This window comes from Pediculus humanus, genomic scaffold (assembly GCF_000006295.1).
Source record: "Pediculus humanus corporis 1103172108315 genomic scaffold, whole genome shotgun sequence".
In the NCBI taxonomy this organism is placed as follows: domain Eukaryota; kingdom Metazoa; phylum Arthropoda; class Insecta; order Psocodea; family Pediculidae; genus Pediculus; species Pediculus humanus.
The window spans coordinates 167759-178853 of NW_002987884.1; the positions used below are offsets into that span (position 1 = coordinate 167759).

General features: G+C 27.5%; 3 protein-coding genes across 3 annotated transcripts in view; all 3 read left to right on the plus strand.

The window, feature by feature from the left end:
* The window catches only part of Phum_PHUM596060 (Fasciclin-3 precursor, putative), a gene marked incomplete at both ends in the record, with an annotated part of 3648 nt that extends 2961 nt beyond the window's left edge, over positions 1-687 (plus strand). Inside the window, one exon of the mRNA XM_002432583.1 lies at positions 521-687. Coding sequence (XP_002432628.1) covers positions 521-687 — 167 coding nt within the window. The remainder of the gene's footprint in view (positions 1-520) is intronic.
* Positions 688-4025: 3338 nt separating this feature from the next.
* Positions 4026-6328, plus strand: Phum_PHUM596170 (uncharacterized protein; the record flags this gene model as incomplete). Its single annotated transcript, XM_002432584.1, has 4 exons — positions 4026-5419; positions 5606-5807; positions 5897-6076; positions 6191-6328. The coding sequence occupies 4 exons, from the start codon at positions 4026-4028 to the stop codon at positions 6326-6328; spliced, it is 1914 nt and encodes a 637-aa protein (XP_002432629.1).
* A 1361-nt stretch (positions 6329-7689) lies between these two features.
* On the plus strand, positions 7690-11095 carry Phum_PHUM596180 (uncharacterized protein; the record flags this gene model as incomplete). The annotated part of the gene is made up of 9 exons (XM_002432585.1): positions 7690-7803; positions 7889-8041; positions 8116-8331; positions 9270-9354; positions 9421-9642; positions 9713-9885; positions 9969-10141; positions 10203-10846; positions 10929-11095. The coding sequence occupies 9 exons, from the start codon at positions 7690-7692 to the stop codon at positions 11093-11095; spliced, it is 1947 nt and encodes a 648-aa protein (XP_002432630.1).

Genomic DNA, 11095 nt, shown 5'->3' on the forward strand with positions numbered 1-11095 from the left:
ATGACTATGAATCTTCAATATCGATTTTTAGCATGAAAAAAAAAAAAAAAAAAAATTTGAATTTTTTTTTCCTTCGTTTCTTTTCTTTGACTGTATTATTATTATTATTATTATTATTATTATTATTATTATTATTATTATTATTATTATTATTATTATTATTATTATTCATTTGTCGAAACAAACAAACAAACGAACAAACAAAACAATCCCGATTAAAAATTAAACGCACCGTAACGATAGAAAATTTATCACTTAGTTATTATTATTATTATTTAATGTAATTTTTCGAGTAGATAGAAATTTCAGTAAAAATTTGTTTTCTCTCTCTCTCTCTCTGGCTCTCACTCTCTTTCTCTCTCTTTTCTTTAATTATTATTATTATTTTTATTTATTTTTTATTTTTTTAAGTTGTAGTAAATATTTAGAGATGAGAATTTTTTATTAAAAAAAAAAAAAAAAAAAAAGCGAAAGAAAAAAAAAAAAGTATAACCGAGACAGTTTCTTAAATCTGTTTCAGCGGGAACAAATGGGAAGAAAAGTTCATCGGAAGTTGCTATTGAAGATGAAAACGAAGAAAAACGTCCCCCATCTATCCAGGGAAAAGATGGCGTTTATTCGAGCACAGAGTACATAAACGGAAACGATGGGAAAAAAATCACAGATAAAATCAATACTCCCGTTTAAAACGTTAATTAATATTATTTATTATTATCACGGATTAAAAATTAAATAATAATAATAATAATAATAATAATGATAAGAGAGCGCGGTTTTTTTTTTTTTTTTTTAAATAATTTTTTCGGGGACGTGGAAATAATAATAATAATAATAATAATAATAAATTAATATTTTTTAAATCGTGGATTTTTATCGGGGGAAAAAAACAAAAATTTTTTTTCTTCTGCCACGATTTAAAAAACAAAACAAAAACAAACAAAACCATCTTTTTGTGCCTTTTACGATTGAGGAAAAACAAACATCTCTCTCTCTCTCTCTCTCTCTTTCTTTCTCCGCGTACCTCGAATGAGAAAAGAAAAGAAAAAAAAAAAACCGTTATATTTATATGTATACATATGTACATAATGATGATAAGATATATTGATAACGATATATTATTATTATTATTATTATTAATTATTAATTATTAATTATTATTATTATCGATAGTGAAATTTAAATTTCCTCAAATGATACCGCGGAAATTTTTTTAAATTTTAAATTTTTTATTTTATTTTATTTTTTGAATCTCTTATTACATAATAATAATGATAATGATAATGATAATAGTAATGGTAATAATAATAATAATAATAATAATAATAATGATAATAATGATAATAATGATAATATTTAAAATTTTTTTTTTTTTTTCTTTCGTAGATTTTTAGTCGATTTAATTAGGTTGTTAGACACGTTTTAGATATATTTTAGTTATTGATTTGATTTAGCGCGATTGAGATTATTAATTAATAATAATAATAATAATAATAATAATGATAATTAATAATAATATTTATTAGTAATAATAATAATAATGATAAATAATTAATAAAAAAAATATAGGGAAAATGATTTTAACTTAAATTCATTTTAATTTAACGGACTCGCTGTGATTTTTATTATTATTATTATTATTATTATTATTATTATTATTCATTATTCATTATTATTATTATTATTATTCATTATTATTAATAATAATATTATTATTATTATTATTATTAATACTATTCATTAAGATAATATTAAAAAAAAAAAAAGGGGAGAAAATTTAAAGGATTGAAAATAAGATATTGATATTATTAAATGATATTATTAAATAAATAAATAAATTATTTAAAATAATAATAATAATAATTAATAATACTAATTGCTACGACGTGGTTTATATATATATACGATTCGTTTATTTTTAAAAAATGACGAAAAGCGGAAGTGTTTCGTTAGAATAAATTTCGATAAATCGATTTTTAAAATAATGCGTTACGCGCGAGAGCGATTTTTTCCGTTTCCGGTTTTTTCTTTATTATTATTATTATTATTATTATTATTATTAATTCATTCATTTAGTCAATATTGATTTTTAACCCGCAAACACTGCCTAATACAAAAAAAAAAATATCGGGAAATATATATATATATATAAATATAAAAAGAAACATCGTTTCGATATAATTTACATGAGTTAAAATTGTTTTCTTATATTTTTTTAAAATTTACATGTATTCATATGTATATGTAAAAAAAGAAAATGTCGTTTTCGAATTCGAATTAAAAAACCAAGGGGGGAGGGGAGGGGAGGGGAAATAATTTTTACTCATATATATATATATATATATATCGATCGATTATTTATAATTATTATTATTATTATTATTATTATTATTATTATTATTATTATACAAAGGCACGATTGATGATGAAAAAAAAAGGAAAATCGTAATGACAACAAATTACATTACAATTCTTTTTCGTTTGTTTTGAACGTTCGTCAATCGATTTAATCGATTTTTTTCCACATGAATTTTCACGAAGATGTATAATAATAATGATAATAATAATAATGATAAGAAAATAATTTATAATATAATTTTAATTATTATTATTATTAATTTTTAAACAGTTGTTTTACTTATTTTTCTCTCTCTTGATAAAAAGCCCACGCTTCCGTTTTTCGTTTTATTATTATTATTATTATTATTATTATTAACATCATCATCATCATCATCATCGTGGAAAACACATGAAAAAAAAGACTGATTAATAATAATGATAAATAAATAAATAAAACGGATAAAAACACATTCCAAATAACAAATAACTTATTTATAATTATTAATCACACACGGGTGAAAGTATATTATAATTTCGGTGCAATTAAATTATTATTATTATTAATAATTAATAATTAATAACTTTAAAATTTAAATCACGCGCGTTAACAACAACATAATAATAATAATAATAATGATATTATAGTTAAATAATGATAATTATTATTATCATCATTGACGAAATAAAAAAATTTTCATCGATTTGTATTCGTTAAATTTTTCGATCTCATGTAAAGGAAGAAAAAAAAAAAAAAAGTGGAAGGAGAAAGGAATTATTATTATTATTATTATTATTGTCATTATTATTATTATTATTATCATCATCATTTAATTGTTCCTAATTTTAAATGTTTCACTGTACAAATATTATAAACGATTATTCTTTCTTTTTTTTTTTTTTTTTTTTTTTAATATATATATACATTATTAAGTATATAGGTGCATAAATATTTTTTATCATCGTGTTATATGGTGATCGTAAAAAATTTAAGAAATTTTTCCCGCCAAAATTTAAAAAAAATAAATGTGTCGTTATTGTCGCACAAAGTGTCATTAGATAATCGTGACGCGCGCAAACGAATTTAAAAAAAAAAAAAAACAGAAATTAATTTAAAAAAATGATTGTAATTACAGGTGGAGTTGGAAGGCCCGTCGGAGAATCGTAAGTTTCAATTAGTTTATTTAATTAATCAAATGAGTATGGCAATTTTTTTACAATGCGCGCACTTTAAAGCTTTATTTTTTTTTATATTTTTTTAAATTAAAATTAATTAAGCGCGAATTAATGGGGAGGAGGAGGAGGAGTAGGAGGGAGGGAAAGTAATTTTTAGGAGGAGTAGGAGGGGATAAAACGATATGAAAATAATTTTTCCTTGTAAATATTTAATTTTAATAATAAATTTTTCTTTTCACACGCACGCACGCACCCCCCACCCCCGCCACACACTTTATACATTCACTAATAATGCATGTTTTTCTTTTTTTTCCGATTGCATGGTTTTTTTCTTTTGTTTTATTACACTAACAACACACTAATAAATCACGGACGTGTTTTAATTAATTAGTCTTCTGCCACTTCGTTTTCGTTTTGCACATCACGACAACGATATCAACGATAAAAATCCGGTTAAAGTAAATTCGTTGATTTATAAGGATTACACGTTGGTGGAAAATAAAAATGGGCAAAAAATGTACGTTTCCCAAGATGAAAAATTTAAAATGTTATTGGAAGAAAAATTAAGAATTAAAGAATTGGAAAATGAAGGAATCGGAAAAGGGAAGAAACCGGAAGTAGAAGGCGAAACGGAATATGAAATTCCGGTAGTAAATTATTTATTTAAAGAAACGAAACGGAAATCATTTGACGATTTGAGGTCGAATACAAATTTCGTGGAAACTTCTAGAAAACATTCATATTCGTTTTCCGACGGTGAATTTTTAACCGACGAAGATGGTAAAATAAATTTACCCTTTTACATGGAACCATTTCGCGAAAATGCAACATTGACCGGGATAAATGGGAAAAATGACGGGAATAATAATAATAATAATAATAATAATAATAATAATAATAATAATAATAATAATAATAATAATAAATTAAAACGTGGGGATGCTTTTATCGACTTGATAGAAACGGATTTGGATTCGTTTTATCATCCGGAAACGGAAGGGAAAAAAATTGGTAAAAAATATAAATTTTCACTCGTCGATTCAAAAGACGAAGAAAAATGTCGAAAAGATGATGAGAAAAACACGAAAGACGAACAACAATCTGCGATGGAAAAACAAGACAAAAAAAAAAGATTTTCATTTCCGTTAAATTTAAAAAAAAATAACGGAAATTCTACGTTCGTTACTCATGGTTCCCTCGAATCCCCCGAGAAAAATTATAAAAAAATTATTATTAGACTTCCGTGGATGGGAAAGGGAAAGGAAAAGTTGAAAAATGATACGTCTACTGACACGTCGGATTCGGAATTCGAAGACAAAAAATCACCGTCGATTAATAATTCAGAAGAAGGAGAAGAAAAAGGAAGTAAAGAAACGATCGAAAAAGACGAAAATGAAAATTTATTGATTGATTTTAAAACGGATATCGATAAACCGGAAGAAGTTGTTAAAATAAAAAAAATTTCTTTTTTCGATGACGACGATGAGGTTCAAGTTCAAAGTTCAAATTTCGAGAAAGGCGAGGAAAATGCAAAACAATTTTACGGGATTTTAAAACCCTTCGATTTACCGGAAGTTAAAAAAAAAACAAGGAAGAGGAGGGAAAGGGAAGGAAAATGGGAAAAAGATCCGAATCCTTTGAAAAATATGTTCAAAACGAAAACGAAAAGAAATACGTTAGAAAGCGATGACGTCAGTCCGACTACGTCACGTGAAAACGATAATGGCGGAAGCTTAGAAGGGAAAAATTTAAAAGGCTACGAGTCGAAAGGCCGTGAAAAATCAAAGGAAGCAACAAATCGATTATCATTTTCGAAATATTTTAATCGTTCAAACGAAGATATCGATGACGTCATAAATAATGATGATGGTTTCAGTTCGGATAAATTAACGGTTTTCACATATGAAAGGTAAGTATTTTTTTTTTCTCTATATTTAATCGGTAACGATAACAAAATGGCGGTAAATTTGATTTTCACTTTCCTTCTTTTATTTTCCACTTGCTTTTTTTTAACAAAACCGTTTAGAATATCATTTAAATTTTTATAAAATCATCCAAATATTTGTCTCAATTACGAATTCAGTGAAATTTCCAGGAGCGATACAGAAAGTGCTGATCACGGTTCGGCAGATAAATCATCGATGTCAAAATTAACAAGCGAAAAACAGCCGAAAAAATTAATGAACGGACTTTTTGGATCTTTTAGAAAAAATAAATCAAAAGTCAAAATAAACCTCGACGTTGAATCTCAGAAACAAGATAATAATGGAACAATGAGTTTCGACGTTGTCGTTAAGGTAATAAACGGAAATCAGTGCTGCCAACTTAAAATGGTTTTTTTAAATTTTCCATTGTGTATTTAATACGAACGTGCTGCGCTCTACAGGAACCTTCTGAAAATGGTGACGTTCAAGTCGAAGATGTCAAACCTGAGGGAATCGTTTACGCGGAATTAGATATTGCAAGATCACCCCCGGGTGGTAACGTCGTCACGAGAAGAGACGAAGGTGATAAAACGGAATATGCCGAAATTATATATCCGGGGAATAAGACGATGACGTCAGAGGTGAAAAAACATTTTTCTCTTTTTTCTCATTGGTCCAGAATTTAACCAATCAGATTTTTTTTTAAATTTTTATTTTTTCTTAACGGTTTTTTTTTCGTTTGTTTACACTTTCAGAGATCGATCGGAGGGGAATTGAGAAAAAGTCGTGAAAATTTATTTTCATCAAGTCGTGAAAATCTTTCGGAAAAAGTCGGTGGAGAAGAATACGAGACGACCGTTACGCCGGATGGTAAAAAAGAAGCGGCCGTTTAAAATTTCATCCTATACGACACGACGTCCATGATGATGACGTCATTATTGCAAAAACAAAAATTTAGAAAGACTGGATAACAACAAACGTCGTCAAACGACCGAAATGATAATAATAATAATAATAAAATATATGCCAATTACGAATAATAATAATAATAATAATAATAATAGCCTTAAGAGTGAGACTTGAAATCATTATATTATCATTATTATTTTTTATAATCATTACAAAATTTTTCATTTATTTATTTAAATAGTTTTTTAATGTGAATTTCATCGATTTTTTTTTTACTACAAAAAAAAGGTTCTATAATTATTATAGCGCTATAAAGACGAAAGAGACAGAGAGAGAGAGAGAGAGAGAGAGAGAGAGAGAGAGAGATGGAAATATAAAAAACAATCATCAATTATTATTTTCGCGCGCGTGATGACGGAATTCGTGGTAATTGTATGAATGTTTGTTTGTTTGTTTGTTTGCTTGTTTGTTCGTTTGTATGGTCTCAATTAGAATAATCATCGTTAAATCGATAATAATAATAATAATAATAATAATAAATCAAACTTTTTTTTTTTTATAATTAGTGATAAGTGTTGATTATATAGGTGTATGACGAATAATATTTTTTAATATGAATTTTTTTTATATATATATATAAATATATTTTTTTTATAATGAATTATTTTTAAAATATAATTTTTAATTAAATAATAATAGAAATAATAGTAATAATAATAATAATAATAATAATAATTTTTTCTTGTTTTTTTCTCTCCCCCTTACGATCCGTTTGTTGTTCTGGTTTTCGAAATTGTCCAAGTCTTCGCAAAAAGTCATACGTGAACATATTGGAAAAAATTTATTTAAATAAAAAGCAGGGGGAAGGGAGGGAGGGAGGGGGGGGATGGGTGCAAAATTAAAAAACAATTTTCCATACGTAGGGAGACGATTCGAATTTTTTTTTGTTTTTTTTGTTTTTTTTTTCCCCCCGTTTCGATTTTAAAATTTCGAAAATGACCGTTAAACAGAAATTATGCATAATGAGACGTTCGTATTTAGTTATTACGTTCGTAGTTTCATGCAATTTTTGTTTTGAACGTGTTTAATATTGTTTCCAAGACGACCCCCGGTAAGTAATTGATTACTCAAATAGAGAGAGAGAGAGAGAGAAAAAAAAAGGAAATATTTTTGTTAAATCATATTAAAAGAAAAGGTTTAAACGAACGGAAAGGAGGGAAAAAATACGCGTTCGTAAATAAGTAAAAAAAAAAAAAATAACGTTCGTTTTGTCGTGTGTGTGTGTGTGTGTATGAAAATTTTTAATTATTTTGTGTTAATGTGATAGTAATAATAATAATGCCACATGATAAAAAAAAAAATAAAGTTGATTTTTTATGCCTTAACGGCGTTCGTTATTAATTTATACGGGACGCAAATTTATGGAAAATACGTTCAAGGACATTTAGTAACCCACGAGGTAACTTTTAATATAAAAACCTTTTTAAAACCCCCAAATATAAAAAAAAATAATAATAATAATAATAATAAATTTTTTATTGTAGAATTGGGCGTTCGTATCGAGATTTTGTTTTCTATCTGATGTCGGTTTGTTCGAATATAGCATAGAATACGATCAAGATTATTTTGGAACGATTAATTTATTATTATATTACGATTCGGAATCACAATGGCCGTCCGTGTACAAAACGAACAAGGTACAAAAAAAAAAAAAAACAGAATCCTAATTTTAAAAAAAATATATTTGTGATACTATAATATTATTTTTCAGACGTGTTGGCAAAAAGAAAAACCGTTAAAAAAAGAACAAAATCAAATTGTTAATTTAACAACGAAAGGTTTATTCGATAACGGTTGTAATAAAGAAAATGGACGATCATCATCTAGAAAAAATACAGGAATGATTTATTGTAATAATGCAAAAAGATTTAAATCATCAAGAGAAAGATGGTGGTTTATTGCATTTAGTAATTGTAATTCTACAAAAGTAAGTTTTTTAAACCGTTCGTTCGAACGTTTCCATAAAAAAAAAAAAAAAATTTTTAGGTCAACGACTTGTTAAATTAAGGTTAAATTTACATGCAATCGAATCACTATTAGGAAACGATGTGAGAAAGGGAAAGGAAGTAAAATTTTCCCGCGTTTTTTTTTCAAATTTAAATTTTAAATTCGTTCCGGAATGGAAAACGTTTCACTCGTTCATTTTTTTCCTTTTTTTGAATGTTTTTAAAAGTTTTAAATTATTTTACGGTTAGAAAATCTATCGGGAGAGGAAATGCGAGACTTTTTTTCAAATTTAAACAATCGTACCTGGAAAATTTAGGACAGAAAAAAAAAAGAAAATGTCGAATTCGTCAATTAAAAAAAAATTCCATTTAATGTTTTGTCATAATCGTTTACGCGATTCGTCTTCGCGAATAAGAAAATTTCTGAACGCGCACGTGACGTCACATGACGTTGCGACGTTTGTGACGATTTGTGACGTCATATAATCACATCCTCATCATCGCTTCTCCAAACTAAAAAACGTTTGATTCGAATTTCGCGAGAGAAAAATATTTAAATTAATAATAAAAATTCGTTAAAATTTCATCATCTCCGCCATTTTTGTTTTTTTAAATTCTTTATTTAAATATTTTGTCATTTGTAAAAGCTAAAATACGAATTGATCGTCGTTTAATATTAAAAATTTCCCGGGTTTTTTTTCCCCCGCCCCATTGACCACCTCCTCGACGCCATATTTCTTTTTTTTTGAAATTTTTCTCTTTCGTAACGGTCAAATTATAATTCAAATTCGTTATTATTATTATTAAATGCTTCAAAAAAAATTTATTAATCGATTAAATGAAAATTTTTATTTTCATTTCCGGTAGATTAACGGAAATTTTTTATAAATCCGGTTTTTTTTTTTTTTTTCATTTATAGGGTTTAAATGTTAAATATAAATTTTTAATGACAAATGCACCACCTGGAGAATATTGGCACGAACATTTATCAGCAGACGAATTTTGTAAGTTTTTAATTTTTCTCTTTCGCATAATCTGGAAAAACATTCCAGGAGTTTTGTTTTTTCCAGACGTTTTACCCATTCTGATGACGTTTGCAATAATTTACATGTTAATGATACTTTCGATAATTATGTGCAGCGTCGAACTTAAAGCACGACAATTTTTTCACACGACGTACAAATTATTTATAGCATCAGTGGCAGTAGAAGAATTTGGGGTCATGACCCAATGCATAGCTTATGTGAAATACGCGCTGGATGGTGTCGGTCATCCAAAAATGAAAACATTCGGTTAATAAACTTTTTTTTGTTTGTTTTTTTTTTTTAAATTTCTTCATAAAATTTTCTTTTGATTTTCCAGGACAATTTTGCGAAGCGATATCAGAAATATGTTTTCTTTTATTACTTTTGCTATTGGCAAAAGGTTACACTATAACAAGAGGTCGTCTTCGTTTGGGTTCAAGCGTTAAACTCACAGTATTTATGTGCCTTTACGTTGTTTGTTTTTGTTGTTTGTTCATTTACGAAAGAGAAGTAAAAAAATTTTTATATTATTGTTCGAATGTTGCAATTTAAACAATTTTATTTAAAAAGAGAAAAATTTTTTTTTACGATAGTATTTCGATCCTGGAGAAGTTTTGTATCTTTACGACAGCGCTCCAGGTTATGGTGTCATAGCTTTACGTATAATAGCATGGTGGATATTTTTACATTCGACAGTATTCACATTAAAACATTATCCAGAAAAAGTTTCTTTTTATTATCCCTTTAATATAATAGGAACTCTTTGGTAAGTGAAAGAAAAAGCGGATCATCCTGGAATTTTATAGTAATTTTCTGGAAAATTTCAGGTTTGTCGCCGGTCCTTGCGTTGTTTTAGCAGCAAATAGTCAAATTGATAAATGGGTTAGGGAAAGCGTCGTATGCGGAGCATTTCACATAATTGCTTTTGGTGGACATTTGTTATTTTTAGTACTCACACTTCCGTCGAAAGCAAATAAAAATTTTCCATATCACGTGAGAACAAATCAAATCGGTATGATGGAAATAACGGGAATATCGGGAAACAGTTCGATTTATCAATTCGGTCATCACACGTATGCTCCCGGTGGTCCCGTCGGTATACGAGAAGTACCTTTCGAATTGTTTTCCGTTTCCAGACAATTGGATTTGAGGGACAAACCCCTGGATTTCGAATCTCAACCTTTTCCTCATCAGTTACTACCCAATTACACTCAAACTATTTTGTTACCGATAACGATAAAAAATATATCGGCGGAAGGAAGTCCGGAATCGTCGAGATGTACGACACCCGACGTCGTACCTGAACCTAAAATCGATACTAAAAATGAAGATTACATAGAAGCACCATCACCACCCCAGATTATATTTCCGAGGATTTTATCTGCTGATGTTGTTGGTAGATCTGATGGAATCGTAGCAGACGATAGGAAAATTTATTCGGCTGATTGCGTTAAAAGAGAAAAACCATCCGGTAAATATTTTTTTCCTATTTTTTTTTCTGTAGGATTTATAATTATTTAACGGTTTCCGTTTCCGTTTTTTTTAAAAAATAGCTCCTCTCGAAGAAATTTTAATGGAAGAAAATGAAAAACCACAACCGGAAACGACAGTTTCGACACCGAGTCCTACGAAAACAAACGAACAATCGGATAATAAATCCGAATTATCGATAGAAAAATTAACGGATATGTTTACGGCAACAAGTCGAAAAAATAACTAA